The sequence below is a fragment of the Corella eumyota genome, chromosome 3, assembly GCF_963082875.1.
Source record: "Corella eumyota chromosome 3, kaCorEumy4.1, whole genome shotgun sequence".
NCBI lineage: Eukaryota > Metazoa > Chordata > Ascidiacea > Phlebobranchia > Corellidae > Corella > Corella eumyota.
This window is the reverse complement of record NC_137492.1, coordinates 8,103,940-8,124,258: the sequence shown is the minus strand read 5'-3', so window position 1 is coordinate 8,124,258 and position 20,319 is coordinate 8,103,940. Positions and strand designations below refer to the sequence as shown.

At 29.4% G+C, this 20,319-nt stretch overlaps 4 protein-coding genes across 4 annotated transcripts; 1 reads left to right on the top strand and 3 right to left on the bottom strand.

Annotated features, from left to right (window-relative positions):
* Positions 1–3,529: 3,529 nt before the first annotated feature.
* Positions 3,530–6,109, bottom strand: LOC145745610 (uncharacterized). The gene is made up of 2 exons (XM_082563733.1): positions 5,515–6,109; positions 3,530–5,420 (listed from the first exon to the last, which is right to left on the bottom strand). The coding sequence occupies exons 1-2, from the start codon at positions 6,091–6,093 to the stop codon at positions 3,570–3,572; spliced, it is 2,430 nt and encodes an 809-aa protein (XP_082419859.1). The 5' UTR covers positions 6,094–6,109; the 3' UTR covers positions 3,530–3,569.
* Positions 6,110–7,324: 1,215 nt separating this feature from the next.
* LOC145745834 (uncharacterized) lies at positions 7,325–8,694 on the bottom strand. Its single transcript, XM_082564001.1, has 4 exons — positions 8,554–8,694; positions 8,207–8,294; positions 7,804–7,943; positions 7,325–7,676 (listed from the first exon to the last, which is right to left on the bottom strand). Exons 1-4 carry the CDS (start codon positions 8,558–8,560, stop codon positions 7,471–7,473), a joined length of 441 nt encoding a protein of 146 aa, XP_082420127.1. The 5' UTR covers positions 8,561–8,694; the 3' UTR covers positions 7,325–7,470.
* Positions 8,695–9,193: 499 nt separating this feature from the next.
* Positions 9,194–13,966, top strand: LOC145745452 (adenosine deaminase-like). The gene is made up of 10 exons (XM_082563533.1): positions 9,194–9,311; positions 10,831–10,892; positions 11,345–11,470; positions 11,802–11,945; positions 12,054–12,169; positions 12,247–12,371; positions 12,435–12,506; positions 12,598–12,767; positions 12,892–13,021; positions 13,460–13,966. Exons 1-10 carry the CDS (start codon positions 9,279–9,281, stop codon positions 13,553–13,555), a joined length of 1,074 nt encoding a protein of 357 aa, XP_082419659.1. The 5' UTR covers positions 9,194–9,278; the 3' UTR covers positions 13,556–13,966.
* A 2,184-nt stretch (positions 13,967–16,150) lies between these two features.
* Positions 16,151–18,789, bottom strand: LOC145745713 (parapinopsin-like). The gene is made up of 8 exons (XM_082563864.1): positions 18,680–18,789; positions 18,397–18,559; positions 18,166–18,270; positions 17,949–18,072; positions 17,265–17,364; positions 17,006–17,152; positions 16,784–16,873; positions 16,151–16,396 (listed from the first exon to the last, which is right to left on the bottom strand). The coding sequence occupies exons 2-8, from the start codon at positions 18,461–18,463 to the stop codon at positions 16,232–16,234; spliced, it is 798 nt and encodes a 265-aa protein (XP_082419990.1). The 5' UTR covers positions 18,464–18,559; positions 18,680–18,789; the 3' UTR covers positions 16,151–16,231.
* Between the last annotated feature and the right edge of the window lie 1,530 nt (positions 18,790–20,319).

Genomic DNA, 20,319 nt, shown 5'->3' with positions numbered 1-20,319 from the left:
TGATTTTGATACAAGTGCTAATAATTAGAGAATACCACATAATTGATTTTTAATGATTTACGCGTGACGTAAACCGTGTAGATATGTAAAAGTTAGATTTAAAAAAAATTACAATATTTTACGGTTAACATATTGCATTTGTTTTACACTACATAAAGTCAAAATGTTGAATAATGACGGAAACGTTTATAAAATTACATTTATTTCCGGTCGGGATAAATGGCATATCTAACTCTATGTTGTTAAATATATATATTAAAGGAAATATTACAACAATTTAATATCCTACTTCAAGGAAGTATAAAATTTCTTTATATTTAATTGCATTTTTTTAGCTTATTACATTAATTGTAGAGTATCTATTAATTTTGAGCACAGTATAAAATAATATTTGAAGTTAAGCGCTTAATATGGGCAAATTCACAATTTTAAAGTTAGGAATCAATTTTTTGTCGAGGATTTTAACAATCTTGCTTAATTGGATTATTCTCGAAGCTTTCTTGCAAGAAAATATGTACCAGAACACCATTTTTTATGCCAAAACAAATCTTATAGTTGTTTTTATTGGAAGTTTTATGTGGATTTTGACTGCTGATTTTGCAAAATTACTGCAATTAAAACTCGTTAAAATTTTTATTAAACGTAAAAACTTTTTGACAAGTACGTTTTTGATAAAAATAACCGTTTTTCAAAAATTTGGCCTCGAGATGACGTCATCGCTTATTCTGATGGCGTATACGAGTAACTTTCTGGCATCATACCCGTTTTCAAGATTAGTGGTTATTTCCATGGGAACAGGAATTGGGGTTTTACATATTCGTCAAGCAATAAACTCGGTAATTTACAATGTTAAGTGTAATTACTGTTATTATGTAAAGTAATATGAACTTTGTCATCTAAGTTAAAGTTAACCTGTGTTTTGTTTGCAGAAAACATTTCAAGTTACTGACATTTCATGCGCTTTGTCAATGTCTATGTTGATCAGATTTTCAACCCTTACGGTTGGTTTAATTCAACAAAGTTTTCTGCCAAGTTTTATCTTCGCTTCTTTTGTCGTCGGGTTTAAACTTATTACTTTGTTTTTCCCGCCAAAACACGACATAGATCACATGACATGTTCAAATAATAAAAACGAAGAAAATGTGGTTTTTAATCAGCAACAGGGACTCTGCATTCAAGTAGTGACGCCAAGAAGTAAAGTTAAACACGCTAAGGCTTTTTTGTATTCGTCGTCAGTGGGCACGTTAGGTTGGATGACGTCATATATTGCTTGGTCTCCGTCGACATTAAGTAGATGGTCAAATTCTGAATTTCCTCTTCAAAGTGGAATTATTCTTAACATAAGTCTAACTGTTGGTTGTTTGGTGGCCATTCATTTAAACCAACACTATCAAAAATCAACTTCGGCTGTGTTCAAATTGCAATCCTTAACTGACGTCATTATTTCGTTATTTATGTTTGCTACATGGGCCTTCGGTGCTTATTTACAATTTGACGTCAACCACAAACCTTCTATAACCGGTGGTTATATTTTATTGCTCGTTTTTCCTTCGGTTTGGGTTATGTGTTTAAAACCTTTAAGTCACTTCAAATTTGGTCTACCTAAGAATAGAGGGTTGTTAATAACGTTTATAGTAGGTTGTGGCACGTTTGGTTTGATATTTTTCTCTATTGGTGCTTTCACAGTCACTCCATCTTTTATTGACCAAGTCTGGAATCGCATGGGAGCGGTATTTGCGACTGGTTCCGCTGTCGTGTTTATCTTCATTTTAGAAGGTAGTTTATTTCATGTTTGTTGGGGAGCTTCTGAATCCGCTTTTGATCTCGAAAAACAAAAAATAAAGGCGGCAGAAAGAAAAGAGGAGGTTCTATTAAAAGATATTTACATAAACCGAAAAAATTTGACGGAATGTGTAATTCTTGTGACGATTTTGGTTCTGGTAATTTTTCGGGGTATTAGTTTAGATACAGAACCAACTGAAGTGTCAGCGAATAACAATTCATTTAAAGTTTTGTCATGGAACATTTTAGGAGGTAGAAACGTCAACGGAAAACACAATTATTATGACGTTGCCAAGATTTTAAAATTTAAAAATCCTGACATAATTGGTTTACAGGAGAGTGATGCAATACAACCTTATTCAAGTTGTGCAGATTACGTTTACTACTTTGCAAAACAACTTGGTATGCACGCAAACTATGGAATTAACCCTATTCACTTTGGAGGAGGCGACGTTGCCATTTTAAGCAAGTACAGGATAATTAAAAAACATTCGGAATTGCTTCCAGCTCCTAATAAACGGTTTAGGAACAACGGTCTGAGCAGTGTTTCCGTTTTACTTTCTTTCGACAACAGAAAAGTTATGCTTACTTTTGTGACTGTTCATCTAATTAGCCCCAAATTGGATCCCGAAGCTTATAACACCTATATGATACAACTAAATTACGTGGTTAAGTATCTTAAAAAGACTCCCGACCCCGTTATCATATTAGGGGATTTTAATATGGATCCACGTGGATTAACATTAAACAGCATTTTTAGCGAAGCTAAAATGAAAAACGCATTTTCTACTTATAAGGAAGTGGACGGTATAAGTACTGTTATGTTACAATATAATAACGGTATACCCCAGTTTGTTGATCACATATTTTATAGGGGGTTAAAGCTTAAAAACCCAACTCAAATTTTGAAGTTTGACGGAATTTCGGATCACTACCCAATAATGGCTGAATTTTCATTAGATGTCTAATAAAAATATGTTTGTTTGTTATAATCTTCTTGGTTTATTTTTGTTGTTTAAATCGACAAGCAAAATTATATTTAAACGGAAAGTTTTTTAATAAAGCATAATTTGTTGCAATTTTTTTTGTTACGAAATGTTATAAAATTTTTATTTTGGTTTCAATTTTAAATTAGGTATTTAATTATTAATAATTACATTTTTTAATTTATTATTTATTAACTATGCAAATAAGTAAAATTTTTGTTTTAAAATATTGCTATATAAAATTACTCAAAACGTTTAATATTTAGTTTAATGCAAATAAAGATCGCTTTTTCACATTTTATTTTGTAAGCTAGAGCGCAGCAAAGAGTCGAAGAACAACCTTAATTTACCACGTGATCATGCAACCTAGGGTTATTTACTAGTCCCAAGAATGAACTCTACTAACCCATCATCTGAAATCGCTTCCGTTGCATATTTTGTCAAATTTTCGTGTTGTTTATGCTTTAAAGTGGAAACTCGTTTTCTGAGTGAATAATATCAACATATATTTGTTTTAGTGTTTACTATTTAAGAAATGTCACGATATTACATCTTAAACAGGTAAAAGCACATACACTTAACCAAATAAAACATATAGTACAAAAATCTATATAGCTAATAGAAGCTTTTTATACGAGTAAAATACATGTAAGAGCATACAAAATAACTTAAATGTACTTTTTAATACTTCAAAAAAATAAACGAAAATCCATAGGTTTTTGCAAACAATAAAACCATGTATAAATATATAAAACTGGCAAACTTTTGCATAATGTTGTAAACTTTAAAACAAATATTTTTTTATAAATCTAGTGAAAATTCAGCCATTATTGGATAGTGATCTGAAATTTGATCAAAATGAAATATTTTGATTGGATTTTTAAGCTTTAAACCTCTATAATATATATGGTCTATAATTGTACTTTTATTATGAATTAACTCTACCATATACGTAGTAGTATTTGTTGTGTTAATATCTTGAGGGTATGCATTTTTCATCATTGCTTCGGAATAAATTCCTTGTATCCGAGAGTCATTTAGTTCGATATTAAAATCCCCTGTTACGATAACTGGGTCCGGGGTGTTTTTAAGATACTCAATAGTTCGATTTATTTGTGTCATGTATGTTATATTCAGGTTTTTTAAATCAGTGGCTGCTAAATGGACATTAACGATTGTCAGGACTGTGTTTTTATTGTGTGCGTCGATGGGAAGTAAAATGGAAACACTGCTTAGACCGTAATTAAATATACGACTATCAGGAGTTGGTAGAAGTTCGGAATGCTTTTTAATTATTTTGTACTTGCTTAAAATAGCAACATCACCCCCTCCATAATGAATAGGATTAGGTCCATAGTTTGCATGCATACCAAGTTGTTTTGCAAAGTAGTAAACGTAATCTGCACAACTTAAATAAGGTTGTATTGCATCACTCTCTTGTAAACCAATTATATCAGGATTTTTTACTTTTAATACCCTTGTGATATCGTGATAATTGTGCTTTCCGTTAACATTTCTACCTCCCAAAATATTCCAAGACAAAACTTTTATTGAATTTTTGTTTGCTGACACTTCAGATGGTTCTGTATCTAAACTTATTCCCCGAATAATTACTAGAACCAAAATCGTTACAAGAATTACACATTCCGTCAAATTTTTTCGATTTTTGCCACGTTTATGATTTTCATAATCTTGTACTTCTTTATTTTTTTTAAAAAGCGCCGAAAAGTTAAAATTTTCAACATTTTCCAACGAAAATTCTGACCTGGCTACCGCAATGCAGTTGTAAACGTAGATTGTACTTCGTCCGAAGATAGGGATAAACAAAATAAATGAGGCAATCCAAAATACTGCACCCATGCGGTTCCAAAACACTTCGGTTAGAAACCCAATAACACAGAACACCCCTACTATATAAAAAGCAAGCCCCATGGTACCACAACCAAGTAAGAACGTAATAAACAACCCTCTGTTCTTCGGGTTACCAAGTTTAAGGTAATTTAAAGGTTTCAAACACAATACCCAAATCGAAGGAAAAACGAACAATAACAAACAACCACCAACATTTGACTTCCAACTAATGACGTCAAACTGTAAGTACACACCAATCGCCCATAACGCAATCACTAATGAGGTAATAATGACGTCAGTAAACGATTGAAAGTTGTGCACAGACGAAGTTGGCTTCTGATATTGTTGGTTTAAATACATGGCCACCAAACAACCAACAGTTAGACTTATGTTAAGAACAACTCCACTTTGAAGCGGAAATTTAGAATCCGACCATCTACTTAATGTCGACGGAGACCAAGCAATATATGACGTCATCCAGCCTAACGTGCCCACTGATGACGAATAAACAAGAGCTGTGACGTAATTAAAGCTACTACATTGTGTCATCACTCGAATGCGAAATCCCATTGGTTGATTAGAGACTACATTTTCTTCGTTTTCATTATTTGGGTCTGTCGCGTGATCTGTGTCGTGTTTTGGCGGGAAAAACAAGGTGATAAGTTTAAACCCAACGACAAGAGAAGCGAAAATAAAACTTGGGAGAAAACTTTGTTTAATTAACCCAACTGTAAGGGTTGAAAATCTGATTAACATAGACATTGACAAAGCGCATGGAATGTCAGTAACTTGAGATGTTTTCTGCAAATTTAATACTTTAATTAAATTTACTTTAAATGATGTAGTTTATATTAATTCACATGATAACAACATTACACTTAACATTGTAAATTACCGAGTTAATTGCTTGGCGAATATGTAAAATCCCAATTCCTGTTCCCATGGAAATGATTACCAATCTTGAATCTTGGTATTGTGCTAGTAAGTCACTTGCATACGTCATTAAGATAATTGATGACGTCATTTCAAGAAAGAGTGCCTTTAAAAGTTTGCAGAAAAGTGATGTAGACGAGTTAGAGTTTTGCCATGCCGATGATAATCTTCGGGAAAACACTGACTGTGACTCGGCTTGGATATTTTCACCTGGAAACACTGCTTCATTTTCGTCACCTCCGTTTCGTTTTGCGCCAGGTTTAATATTTTCTTCAAATTTTAAACCTCGGTTCTTTATACAATTTCTTAATTTGTTTATCCCCACCTTTGTGTAATCAACGGTTAATAGCCACAGGAAACTGCCCATAAAAACTACTATTAGGTTAAGTAATCCCCATATTTCAAAACCCATGGCCGCAGGGGTAATATAGCGGAAAATATTTTCTTGCAAGAAAGCCTCCAAAATTATCCAATTCAACAAAATTGTTAAAATTCTTGACAAGAAATTTATGCCTAGCCTTATCACAGTCATTTTGCCCATAGTCGAAATTTTAAGATTGCAACCTGGTAAAGAGAAAACTATATTAAGGTTACTGTTTTTCAATATTTTTTATGGTCCAAACTCAAAATTGACATTTTAATGTATAACCTTAACTTTGTATAATAAGGCAAAAAGAATATATATTAAACAATGCTTAATCAACTTTAGTCACATTTGCTTTACATTTGATCTGCATTTCAAAACTACGTTTATATTTATTTAAGCCATTCAAACCAATTGCGTTTTAACTTAATCTGACGCCTTAACCATACCACTTTAACCAACAGTTTCCTTTCTAAACATACTGGATCGTAGGCGCACGTTTTACTTTAATCAAAATATAACTCTCACTACACATAACGGAAAATATTTTTATTTCTCACATTTTACTTAAAATTTCGACACACATTTGTGGTAATGTTATCGTTTTATTGCATGTTACATTGTTTATTGGCCAGGGTTTGTACCAAAAAAACGGGAAATTACGTCAGAACGTGAGGATATAAAATTGTCTATGCATACAAATACGCTTGGGAAGACACATTCGTTTATAATATTTGGTATTAAACAATTCCAATTTGAAATATACCCGCTGTATCAACATAGCTAGCTTACCTTGCCTATTTTAACTACAAACTGTTTTATACAAAATAGTCGACTGCCCAATTTTATTAGCGTGATATAGTCATATATAAATTTATATTAATCACTAAGCTCTGTTTTATATAAAAAAAAATAACCTTTCGACATGAAAAGAAAAAACTTAACGTACCGGCAGTATACAAACAACTCTTATAAAGGTAAATAACAATCCATTGTTACTTTTCTTATATCACAAAGGCCATTGTCGTGGCCGCTTTAGTAACAATTAAACCAAAATGACGTCATAGTGATGTAGGTTATGGCGTGATAATATAAAATGAAACCATGGTAACGCATGTTATTTAAGCGTCTCTGCAAACAACGAAATATATTTAACCTTTTTTATACGAAATTTCGATTATATTCTATAGCGTTAGTTAAGTCTTAATTCGTCGTCGACTTGCACTATTGCCAACTTATATTTTAATGTTATTTTCAAATAGTTTAAATTCAAAGTTATATACAATTTTTACTTCAACTTAAATAAATAAACGTTTTTATTAAATTTTCAAAATAAATTTTACAAGATCTTTTACATAATTCTTTATTAAAAAAATATCAAATATATTCATAAATTCACATAGGCGTGAAAAATCATTTTGCTGAATTGAATACACGACAGATTTGTGTACAACGGACAATGTACCCTTTACCGACCTCTAGCAGATATAGAAACTAGGTTGTTCAATTCATAAAAATGTATCTTTTAGTGTTAGGCAAGTTTTTGAACTTTGTTTAACTGGGTATTCTAACTTGTTTTACCGCAATGCGATAGACGGCACATTCGTACGTCGGCGGGGGTGATTCCCCGCCCGGTATTTCCCCGCCTGGTGGAAAAATTGTCAATTCTTCATCTTCTTGTATAGTCTCTAATTGGGTTGGTATTGATTTGACTTTTAAATAAGTATTTTCGTTGGTTTTGTTAATAGTTTTCTTGGTATCTATATTGAAAGGGAAAAAACTTAAGGTTTAAAAGCTTTTTTAAGTTTAACTGGTTTTTATGGCAATTCAATTTTTACCCTAAACATAAATTAGGTTTTAGGCACAGAAATAAATTTTTGTAAATACCTTTTTGTTTTGTTTTTCCTCTAACTTTTTGAACACAAAACTTGACAGCAGTGTACAGTAAAGGACAGATGCAAAACCCCACACAAAACAAACCCATTAATACTGCAAACCCTACTGCTACCCACGTCACAACACTGGTTCTGTGACGTCGTAATATACAAAAGTTTTAATACTAAATGAAATTTTATACAACATTTAACTGTATGTATATAAAAGTTTTTAAGTCATGTTTAAGCTTATGAACTTTATTTTACTAAATTAATAGGCATGGGAAATTGCGTCACTTAGTAAGAATATATACGAAAAGTACGCACTGCAAAACGCTTACCTTTGGAGATATATAAACAAACTTTAAAAATTGAAAACGATAGTACGTAAAAGTATCACAAGTTATAACACTTACGAACATATTTCATGTTCATCGATACAATAATCATCGGCACAACATTTTTCGTTCAGTCTGCACAGCATGGTTCCACATTCAAATAAATCTATTAACAAAATTGTAACTTAATTAGTTGCAATGGTAAATCAAAAACAGATAGATTTTAAATCGGCTGTTTTTAATATAATTCTGTTATTCTGGAAAGTAATTATTTAGTTTTATAGCAATAATGTTACTGATTTTTACATACCTTCAATTGCTTTATATTATATATTAAATAATTATTTTCTTTAACCAATTGTGTTTAGTCTATATATATATATATATATATATATATATTATTAAATAGGGTTAACAAAGCCTACCTGACATAATGTTATTATTCAGTCTGTTTTTCTGCTTATTTGCCTTAATTCATTGTAGAATCAATTTTTATTGGGTTTTTTATGTAGTCAATCTTTAAATGTGAAACAATCTTTTACAAAGTTTTCTTCTGCGTCACAACAATAATATTGTTATACTGTTACGTAAGTATTGAAATACACATAACCGGACACAGTGACTTATATTACACCTGCGTGGATTTTCTGTAAAATCAAATTGGTATTGTGTGTTTTCTATTTATATTTATTATTTTAGTTTATCCTCGATGTAAAAATATAGTTTTAGAGATAAAGTTTTGTTTTGTATTAAGAGTTGCCTTTTTAAAACATTTTGGTCCTGAAAAAAGTTACTCATAATTTTACTAATAATATTTAAAAAAAAAACACTAATAATATTTTACTATAATGTTTCTACATTATTTAAAATTGTAAATTTTTTATAAGTGGAATTTTTTGCGATATTTATTTTTAAATTGTTTGTGTCTCATGCTTAATAGCAATTGTACATTTAACATGAATTAAAATTGATAATTTAGAAGGTAAACTGCAGAAATTACTTTTGACAAAAAACACTCTTTCTTGATTACCCAACCGTTACAAATAGAAAAAAGGGTTTTGTAAACAAAAATTTCGCAAAAATGGATTTTAATCATTTTTCAAATAAACTTTCTTATTTGTCGTATCTGCATTTCATCTAAATAAAAAACATGAAAATTATTGAAGGAAAGGCGTTTCCAAAGGTAATTTGTTGTATTTGTTCATTTTATTTTACTTATTTTGTTTTTGTCTATAAAATAATACTGAAAAATAGCAAATTTATTTCGGTTTTATGTTATTAGAAATATTAGGTTGTTATGAGTTCTATTTATTTTATATTTGGCTGTCTAAAATTTATTTAAATAAATTATTTTTTTAACTTATTCTAATTTGGATTTTTATATAAAAATTATTGTAATAAAATTAATTTTAGTCATTATTATTTTTAACATTAAATAAAGACAGCCTGGAATAGTAGTAAGTACATTTACTACCCCACATAAGGTTGTGAGTTTAATCTCCACCCAGTTTGGAAAGTAGGGCAGTTTTCGACGAGATTTTATGCTTGCAATTGTAAAAATCGATGTGACCGCGCACATGCATACGTGTGCATGCGTGATTTATGTTAGCATATTTACTTTTAATTTTTTATTTACTTTTAAAGCCAAGCGTGCAAAACGCCAATTTCAGGCATGCATTTTTTTAACAAAAAAAATCTTGTGCATACACACTGCCCTACTTTTTAGACTGGATCTCCACTGCTCTCATGCTGTAGCGTCCTTGAGAAAGCTCCTATAAACGGTATAAACTTCTGCTGAGCCAGCACTTAAGCAGCTAAATTATCGGCAGTTATGATTTATAATATCCCAAACTGCCACAGGCAACTAGAGACCAGGTTGGGGTAACAGTTGTTACTCTATGTTTAGGTCGCGTATTCGACCTTTCCACATTAAGAATAAAGATATATACAAAAAAATAATATTTAGTGTCAAAGTATTTTATTAAACTATTTTATATTTTTTTTTTATTTTTTAAATTATTTTTTTTTTAAATGGTATATATTAGGTAAATTTCTATGGCATGGTTAAATTATTTTTAGTATGTCAGTATGTGAAAGGAAAGGTGTATTTGCAAACCAATATTTGCTCTATGTCAATATTTAAACTTTCATAATGTCAACGAATTTATAATACAAGGCTGTGGGTTAGACAACTTTTAAATATAATTTTTTTCATTCTCCATATATTAATAATATATTTATCATAAAAAATTAATTTTATTAAACCAACATTATATTGTATATTAAAATATATTAAAAAGTTTTGAAATGATTTAGATTTTTGAAAATAAGTAACAAATATAAATATGTTGCAACATTGTAGCGGCATCTACTCCTGTATGTACCATATGTAATTGTGAGTTAAGAAAACATAGTAAGTTAAATAGAGGTCATGTGATCAGGTTAAACATTTCAAGTGCTATTAATCTTGCATTTTTTAAAACTAATCAACTATAACCACATTTTTTAAAGTTGTTTTAAGCCTGTTGTAAAATGCTGAATTGCGAAATTTTTGACCTAGTTATTAAAATGTCTTAAAGTTTTAACACACTTAATTAAATGTAACTAAATTAATAAGAACAACTTATTTTTAAAACATAATTATTTTTTATGGCATTTTTTTATTGGTACATTTTTAATTTATTTTATTTTTTATGTTTCAGGCTGAGCTACATTGTCACTTAGAAGGCTGCTTTCGTGTTTCAACAATTATTGAATTAGCAAGGTGCACAAATATAAATATAACCCAATAAGTGTTTTAAAATAAATGATTAATCGAATCTATATATAACATATGCCAATGCTTTTTTAAATTAACCTTATAGATTAAACTCAAAATTTTGGTATAAAGTGTGGTTTTTATATTTATATTGGGTTGAAATCATAAAAAATACCCACTGTTTAAATATTTGCTAAATTAACACATTTTTATTAGTCATATAAATCATAATATGATTTCATAAACTTTTCATTACTTTTAAATTTTTTAAATATTTCAAAAATATTTTTAAAATGGTGCAATAATAGTTTATTACAATTAAATAAGCTTAAGCATAACATTTAATTTGTAACACACTTTTTGGTTAATTTAAAAAAAAACATAATATTAAAAAGTTTTTTATTAAAAACATATTTAATTTAAAAATAATTGTAATTTAAATTACTTAAATTTTTTAGAGAAAGAAATGTTAAACTTCCATACCATGATGAAAAAAATATTCGCGAAAAACTTTTGGTTTCTGAGCGATGTGAAAATCTAGGAAAATATCTGGAACCATTGCAATTTACTATCAGAGCTTTTGCGTATGTTTTAACTTAAATATTTTGTATATATTTAGTAAAATATAAATCTAAAAGAATAAATTTGCTTTTTCTAACACTAGTTAAAAAAACACAACTCAATTTTTTTTCAATATCCAATTAAGGGAGTAGGTTTTTAAATTTTTGTCAGAATATAGTGTGATCTTTCATGTTTTTAAGCTATTCATGAATGCTGGGCTTTAGGGCAAATAGTTTTGCAAAAGTGTGATTTGAAGCCGAAACCTTTTGACTCGTAATTCATACCATGTCCAGTATACACACTACTGGACTAAGAAAATTTGTTTTTTTATTTATTATATTTTCCACCACCTAGTGGTTGTACACAGGCGATATCTCGAGTTACGAGAGAAATGATTGAGGATAAATCAAAACAAGGTGTTCGTTATCTCGAGATAAGACTTTGTCCTCATCTTCTTGCTAATTGTGATGTCGCACCCATGTTTAATTGTGATAAAAAGTAAGTCGGTTGTTATTAAAATTCATGAAATGCAAAATTTTTCTCTTTCCTACAATTTTTTTACTTATTTGGGAAATATTTTTTTAATTTACGCTTTATATTTTAAAGAGGAAATGTTACACCCTCTGATGTGTTGAATTCAGTTTGTGATACAGCCAAACATGCAGGCTTAGAGTTTAATGTCAATGTTGGAATAATAGTTTGCTGTTTAGTGGACCTTCCACGTGAGTAAATATTTTTGCCATTAAAAATTAAAAATGGAGCTGGCTTTAATATCTTTAAAAAAGAAACTTAACTTTAGAATGGAGTGCTGAAATAGCTCAGTTTTGTGTTGATTTCATGGATAAAGGTGTAGTTGGTATTGATATAGCTGGAGACGCTGACTATGACGGTAATTTAATCACTAAACATGCGGAAGCCTTTACAGTAAGTTTTCTAGGTAACATATTCTATTCCTAAATCCTAGTTTAACACATTTAGACTTTTTAGTTTTGCAAGGAACGCAACATTCGAAGAACTGTGCATGCTGGTGAAAAAGGATCTAGTAACGAAATTCACAATGTACTGTTGTTGGCTTGAAATTATATTTGATTTTTTTTCACACATCACACATAAAAAGTTTTTAAGTTATTTTACTATTTTACTGCAACAGGCAATTACACATCTTCATGCAGAGAGAATAGGGCATGGTTACAAGTTAGTTGATGACAACAAGATTTTAAACCATGCTAAGTTGAACAACGTTCACTTTGAAGTTTGCCCCATTTCGAGTTACCACACTGCTTCTGTAGACCCTGACCTCACTAAACACCCTGCTATACAGTAAGTCTAAATATTTACTTACACTTTAGGACTTGGGTTTGATTCCCATTGATGCTATAGGTTTGGTTTTCAAATAAAAAAAGCTTTGTCGTTATTAGTAAAAAAAAATTTAAAACTAATTTAGGTTCTTAAAAGAAGGAGTTAACTTTTCACTTAGCACAGATGACCCAGGTTTGCACCAAGCCAACTTAATTATGGATTACCATCTGGCTCTCAATAAATTTGGGTTCACAATTAGAGACCTTAAACTCTTAGTAAGAATAAATTGAAAAAACATTTTTATACTTGTGTCTTTGTTAGTGCTATAATATTTGTTTTTATTTTCTGATTGAATGTTAAAGCATTAGTTATTGTATGATATAATTTTAAGCTAATATTTCTAACTTTCACAAGGCAATAAAATGCTTTTTAAATTTGTGTAATGATTTACTAGCTCGACCTAAATTTTTCCTAAAAGCAACTTATCCCCTGACAACTTTACTTGATAAAAATCAGTCGTGGACAAACCAACTAAATTACATTTTTTTCTTAACTTTACCCCAAAGTGTTAATTTGTATTTGAGTTTAGTAGTTGTTGTTCAATATGAAGTTGTATTTAGGCTAAATTTATTGGTTATCAGTTTTGGTAAGCTTAAAAGTCCTTTTTTAATATAGCTAGCCAAAAATAACCTTACATAGATTTTTTAATTTAGAACATGAATGCACTGAATGCAGCATTTGTTGATGACACAACACGAGAAAAACTCAAGTTGGAATTTGAACAAGCATACGCACTTATATGTGACTAAAATTATGCAATTCTATGTATCACCATATCATACTATACAATTTATCTGGTTAGTATTGGGGTAACGTATAATTATGCATTTTCAATAGTTTTATTCTGAAATAAAATATATATTTGTGGATTTTTTTGGTGTTTTTAGTTTTTTTCTTGGATATTTTGTGATTTCTTCTACGTTAAATATCTTAGGTTATTACTTTGTAATATTAAATTAGACCAACATTTAGATTTATTTTGCTTTTTTTAACTGCACAGACAAAGGTACTGATTGAACTATTTTACACAATCCATTATCCAATATAACACAAAAATATTATTTCAACATTTCTATTTACTTCCATCTTTCGTTTATTGATCTATCTCATAATTTTGATAATCAGTTTTTTATTTTTAAGTTCCATTTGTAATAATTGTGTAAGTGTTTTAATTCCTTCAGTGTTTTGTATATACATATATAATATTGTGATAAAATTATTATTGTGGTGATAGACCGTGCAACTAACAAATAAAAATATTCGACTTTTAAAGCAACAATTATATGTTTGGTAAAACTTGATAAGCTGGGCATCCCAGTCTAAGTCTTGCTTCTAAGGCAAATAGATAATATTTGAAAATATTAAACATTTGTTGAGCAATTAAAACAGCATTAAGTTTAAATTTAAGCTGACGCACCTTGGTAATGTCTACAATATGCGATATCGGGGGTTAAAGGGCAGGCTACGTAAATGAAACAATATCTAACATTGCTGCAGTTTAATATTTAACTTTTTATTGCGAATATAATGCAATCGAAATTATAAATAATACATAATACTATTTTGTACCAATTCAAAATAAAAATTATGAAAATTTACATAATCTGTAAAAAACGGCCTATTTATTTGAGTTTTCAGTAAACTCGTTCAAAACCATGATATTAACAATTTGATGATGTGAGGTCAATTTCACATCTCCCCCCTGGTACAATAAACATCCCTAAAATCGAAAAAATAGCTGAAATCCAAGCAGCTGCATAGCTAAAACCCCAGTCACCTCCTCTTATATTACCAGGCTCACTCGCTGTGAAAAACGATATACCAGCGACTATTAATATAGCTAAAAAAATTAAAAATAAGTAAATTGGGTGTTTAAGTGGAAAGGTCGAATGCGCGACCTGACAATAGAGTAACAGTTACCCCGGCCCAGTCTCGAGTCGCCTGTGGCAGTTTAAGATATTATAGTTTATAATTGCCCGATAATTTAACTGCTGATTAAGTATTGGGTCAGCAGGAGTTCTTACCGTTTATAGCGCCTTACTCAAGAGCGCTACAAAGTAAGATCACTGAAGATCGAACCCAGGACCTCAAGTAGTGTAGGAAGTGTTCTGCCCACTACACCACGCTGCCGGTTTTTGTATTTTTAAAACTTGTTGGTTAAAAAATTTTTCGCAAACAATTTTTTTCTCAAATTTTTAAATAATCATTCATGTTTTTTAAACTGAGTAATAACTAATTTACCTGACGCGAAGAACCCAACTCCGGCAGTTAACTCTTTGTCAATTGAGATAATAATTAAAGAAAAAAATTGAATAATAATTCCTGTCATAAATAAAGCAATAGTGGTTTTGATTTCAGATGTATCTAAAACAAATTGCGGACTTTTAATATTTTTTCTTTTGCTATATTTAAAATCAAACTATAGGCTTAAAATTAAAACTTTTGCAATTTATAATAGCCTGACTAATTTTTTATACATTGTAATACTGAATTAAGTTTTCTACTTATAACTTGGCTTAAATTTTAAAATTTATTTTATGAAAAAAAATTGGTACTTGTCCTTGGTTCGACTCTATCACATGTACACGATGTAAAAAGTCCCAATGACTTAGTTCCGGTTTCAATCCAATTATGAGTACTTAAAGCCACAATTCCAAACAAAATAGCAAGGCAAGATATTGCGATTGTAAAACCCAATTTCGAAAACAGCATTTTGATGTGGGATGTTTTAACGCTTGTCTTAAAAATTATTTTTAATTAATTTTTATATATACATACCTTTATCCTCGATGTGGAAGGGTCGCCTTCACTACCTAACCATAAAGTAACAACAGTTATCCCGACCAAATCTCGTGTTGCCTTTAGCAGTTTGGGATATTATATGCAATGCAATTGCCCGAAAATTATGCTGCTGATTAAAAAATTATGCTGCTGGCTCAGCAGGAGTTTATATCGTCTAAAGCGCCTTACTTAGGCGCTTAAGCATCACTTGTAAATAAACTCACGACCTCATGTAGTGTACCAAGTGATCTGACTTTCACACCTCTTGGTGTTCTCAAAACACTGTTAGGATTGGTAACATAACATTTAAATATAGAAACAACTCCTTTATAGCACCATTAGCAATACAAACATTGATTGCAACACCTTATCAATTTGTAATTGATTAAAATTGTTTCATGTAAATGAGGTTAGATTTTTAATGTTCTGTTTACCAGTCTTACGCAACTTAACGTATTACGTTAAGCTACGGGTGCCCAATTGAGGAACATTTAAACAAAGTTTATGAACATTAATAAATATACAGGATAAATAGCAAAATTGAGCTTACAATAGTGTACAGTTTTTATGGTGTAAAACAATTTTAAGATAGAAAAAGTATTGAAAACAAGAGGCCAAACGTGGCCTAATTTTAAATAGCAATGTTAAACTTTTGAAGTTGTGTGCTGTTTGTTCAAACTTTGAGTTGATTTGTTTTTAATCGACAAAAAACTTTGGTTTTGGTTTACATTGCTTGTAGTCGACATTTCGCTGGTTGGGTGGTTGTTGCTCTCCCCGCAACTAAAACAAGCTTTAACGCTGCGTCGAAACTTAAGAAAAGAAATGTAAAAATTCGTAAATATGAAACTGTTACAATATTGTTTTAAAACTAACCTATTTGTTTTTGGTGTTTTTTACTACAAACTTTGACAACGTGTTGTGGTGGTTAGAACACACTTAGCTTTACAGCATAAAGTCATTGGTTCGATTCCCACTGCTTATATATCGTAATACCCTTGAGTAAGGCACCTTAAACAGTACAAACTCATGCCAAGCCTAGAATCAGTCTGCAGGGTAATTATCTGGCAGCATGTTTAATAACTTTCAAGGATCTCAATTGCAACTTAAAACTTTGAAAAGGTAACAAATGTTATTCTATGAACCAAAAATGTGCATAAAAAAATTAAAAAAATTTTTTTGATGTAAATTGGGCTTACCTGCCTATTTAACCATACATATATTAAAGGATTGTAAATCGTTGAAGACTTAGCAAAATAGGATGGAATCGAACCATAAGCTTCTATTATCTGTTTAAACATTAAATAAAACAACTAACATATAATTTAAAAAAACTGTTTTGTATATTTAATTTTGGGTATTATTATAAAAATTTTTTATAAATGGTAAAAATCAACTATTTTTATTTTTATAAATTTTACCTTTTTATGTGGATTTGCGATAACATAAAGAGAATATATGGCGTAGGGTAACCACGCTGCAAGAAAAACAAAAATCATTAAAAACACCATTTTAAACACCTTTCTTTCACGTTTCGATCTTCTAGATAGAATGCTCTCTTTTGACACCTAGCGGTTAAAATAAACGTATAAAAATTAAGAAACTTTGATATTTAATTTAAGGACAATTCTATAAACAATTATTAAGGTACTTAGATTATCCATATTATATGTTACTTACGTGTTTTATTGTGCGAATAATTTGCCAGTAACATGTGATAATTAAAAGAAGTGGGATCACAAAACAAAATACAAAATATAAGGGTATAAAGGTACCAGCCCTAAATAACAATTCAAGTTTAATTTTTCGCGAAAAAGAAAATTAATTATTGATTTTTGAGATGACGTAAAACCATGTTTCACGTAATTAAAAAAAATGCGATAAAAAAAATGTTTGATTGAAAATTAAGTAAGCCAAAAAACACCGCGTGGTTTCTTTAGGGCGTTTTTATATTAATTTAAAAGTTGATTTTATGATAAATTTTAATATACACGTTGGTATTTCATTGGTTTGTTCTTTTTATTTTAACAAAACAACTAATTTGGATTTTGATGAATCATAAAAATTTCGACATTTCGATTCGTTATGTTTTTATTGAAAAATAAAGGATTTAAATATTTATAAATTCGGAGAATTGAGTAAAAACTAATTATAATACTCATTACTAATGCTGCGTACGCAATACTTAAAGCTGCATACTTTTTTAACACTTTAAATATTAGTTATGGGCATGCATTTATTAGGTTTGCATAATGTATGGTAAACTGTTACAAATTTATATTTAAAACAGAAGCTTTATTCGAATTGAGTTTTTAGGTTTTAACTTTCTACAAAAAAAAGAAAAAAGTATAATTTATTAATAACCATTTATTTTTTGAGTGCCAGTTAGGAGTACAAGCGGTTCCTACTCCACTAATTCCCATTCCGTCTTTAAAGAAAGTTGGTGGAAGATTCCATAAGATTGACCATAGCCACGATATCAATATTCCTAAAAATATTAGGAAACTTATACGCAATGGTTCTCAGTTTAATAATTGGCAGGTAAATAATTCTTAAACAATTTGAGTAAAAAAATGCGAACCGCAAAGTGCGTGTTGTTTAGTCAACTTGTGAAGTCCGTATGGTTTACAAATAACAATGCTTCGTTCAACTGCCATAATACAAATCGACATCAGACCAACAATACCTGAAAAATGTATAAACACGAAAAAAGTTTATTACAAAAAAAATTAATATTAAATTTTTTTTAAATATGTGTTTTAATAATTTAAAAAATGTTAAAGATAAGTTGTTACATAAATTTCGTTTTTACCGAATATAGAGAACATGTAAGCTTCAGCAATGCAGATAGTTTGGTTCCAAACATAATACCCAGCCATGTTAGAAGGCAAAATAAATACCCCGGTTACCAAACCACAAAGTAAATCGGCAAGCGCTAGGTTGATGATGATATAGTTGATCGGTTTTCGCAAGGTCTGTAAAATTTAAAATATGCGTCGATTTTAGCATTTAAAATAAAACATAAAGTGTATTTATTGTTAGCATACACATAACAAAACAAATAAATGAATATTTTTAACTAAAATAATACTTACGCTGTTTAACTTATTACACTAACAACCTTTGTAGTAAGTCCTATCACTTTTTAGTTTTTTTGAATAGGCATTTATAACCCTGTATATACCCTTACTATATATATATATATATATGTATATATGCCTAATCCCTAACTCAAAACCTACTATGTATCTTATAATAAAGTGTCATTATTTTTTAAAACCAATTGCTGTTTTAACTTATAGCTGTTCTCTTTCTTATTTTCTCAAATTTTCGAAAAGCCCTGAAGTACGCATCTAAAAATTAATTTTAACAATTCAAAAACCTTACTGGATTTTTATAAGTAGCATAGATAACCATCGCATTTGAGCCGGTTGATAAAATAAATATAGCCGCCGTATAAATAGATAATAAACTGTAAACCCATGTTGCAGCGATTGGTTCTGTTTCCTGTTCGTCCATTGACACTAACCTCCAATTCGGTTGTGTCAACAATTCTGTTTCAGCTCTCGATGTCATTTCTAATTTAATTTTTTATTCTCTAAAATAAAAAAAAGGCATTTTAATGATTTTTTTGATACAAAATTTGCTTATTGTAAAATCATTGAGCAACTGATATTTTTAATTGTTACAGAAAATAAAAAAATATTAAATAAATTAATTCGTTGTTGTCTTACAATATCACCTGACGATAAAACCTTATCAATATAATATGAAAATCATACATTATTAATTTTTTAATTCAAAATCAATGTGACTTTTCTAACTTTTGCAAACCCTATCTCAAATAAAATTTGAAATACAGTGTATTTGCATTTTATATTTTATTGCTTTTATAAATATTAATGGGTTTTACCGCTAATCAATTTTTTACAATCTTGATTTCCGTAAATCGAATCCACCTTGTTAAGATAATGTATCAGCGAAAGATTTATCCAAAATATAATCAGACCATTAATATTGAAACTAATTCTTTTTTTAACATAAAGACATTAATTATAACTGAAAGGTATTATTCGATAATCTTAAAATTTTATTTTTGATTCCTATTTAATATACAGTTTAATTTTTTTATGATTAAAAATAAATTTAAGTTTTATTAGCTAATTTTTTTGTGCGAAACTTATTTTTAATTTGCGTAAAAATTTAATATATTTATTAACTAAGATTTTTCTAAAAGCTTTAACTTTAAAACTCACTTACATATATATTTTATCTTCTTTTAGCCTCTTCTATCTTACATTTTGTTTACAGGGCCAACATAAACATTTTATAAAGATAACCAAAACCTAAATATCACATTCCTTTCAACGATTTTTGTTAATTTAAAAATTACTCATCATTTTTTACTAAAATTACAGCAACTAAAAGCTTATGTCAGATGCTATTTGCAATATAAACCTATACAAACTTTTAATTTAATACAATAAACCTTGTTTTAGGTTATATAAGTACAAATTACAACACACTTTTTCTACAGCTGAATAATTTAGGGTAAAGGCTAGGTAATGTTATTACACAATTATTTATTTGTAATTTTTCTGGTACGCGAAGAAAATTATTATATATGGTAAATTATTACTTGAAACGACTGCCGAACAAAAAAAATTTAAATTATTTTTATATTCGGTTGTCTTGTCATATTAAACAGTGGTTTTTGTATAGTTCGTTGCCTCAA

What these genes read in the sequence shown, in the direction of transcription:
- LOC145745610 (XM_082563733.1), bottom strand. Translation starts at nt 6,093, where the DNA reads ATGGGCAAAATGACTGTGATAAGGCTAGGCATAAATTTCTTGTCAAGA. An exon ending in TTCGCCAAGCAATTAACTCG is followed by an intron (nt 5,421 to 5,514) that starts GTAATTTACAAT and finishes TTAAATTTGCAG; the next exon opens with AAAACATCTCAAGTTACTGA.
- LOC145745452 (XM_082563533.1), top strand. Translation starts at nt 9,279, where the DNA reads ATGAAAATTATTGAAGGAAAGGCGTTTCCAAAG. An exon ending in AAGGAAAGGCGTTTCCAAAG is followed by an intron (nt 9,312 to 10,830) that starts GTAATTTGTTGT and finishes TTTATGTTTCAG; the next exon opens with GCTGAGCTACATTGTCACTT. An exon ending in ACAATTATTGAATTAGCAAG is followed by an intron (nt 10,893 to 11,344) that starts GTGCACAAATAT and finishes TAAATTTTTTAG; the next exon opens with AGAAAGAAATGTTAAACTTC.
- LOC145745713 (XM_082563864.1), bottom strand. Translation starts at nt 18,463, where the DNA reads ATGGCTGGGTATTATGTTTGGAACCAAACTATCTGCATTGCTGAAGCT. An exon ending in TTACATGTTCTCTATATTCG is followed by an intron (nt 18,271 to 18,396) that starts GTAAAAACGAAA and finishes TACATTTTTCAG; the next exon opens with GTATTGTTGGTCTGATGTCG. An exon ending in TGGCACTCAAAAAATAAATG is followed by an intron (nt 17,365 to 17,948) that starts GTTATTAATAAA and finishes ATTGTTATTTAG; the next exon opens with GGCTGGTACCTTTATACCCT.
- LOC145745834 (XM_082564001.1), bottom strand. An exon ending in GATGAACATGAAATATGTTC is followed by an intron (nt 7,944 to 8,206) that starts GTAAGTGTTATA and finishes ACGACGTCACAG; the next exon opens with AACCAGTGTTGTGACGTGGG. An exon ending in AGGAAAAACAAAACAAAAAG is followed by an intron (nt 7,677 to 7,803) that starts GTATTTACAAAA and finishes CTTTCAATATAG; the next exon opens with ATACCAAGAAAACTATTAAC.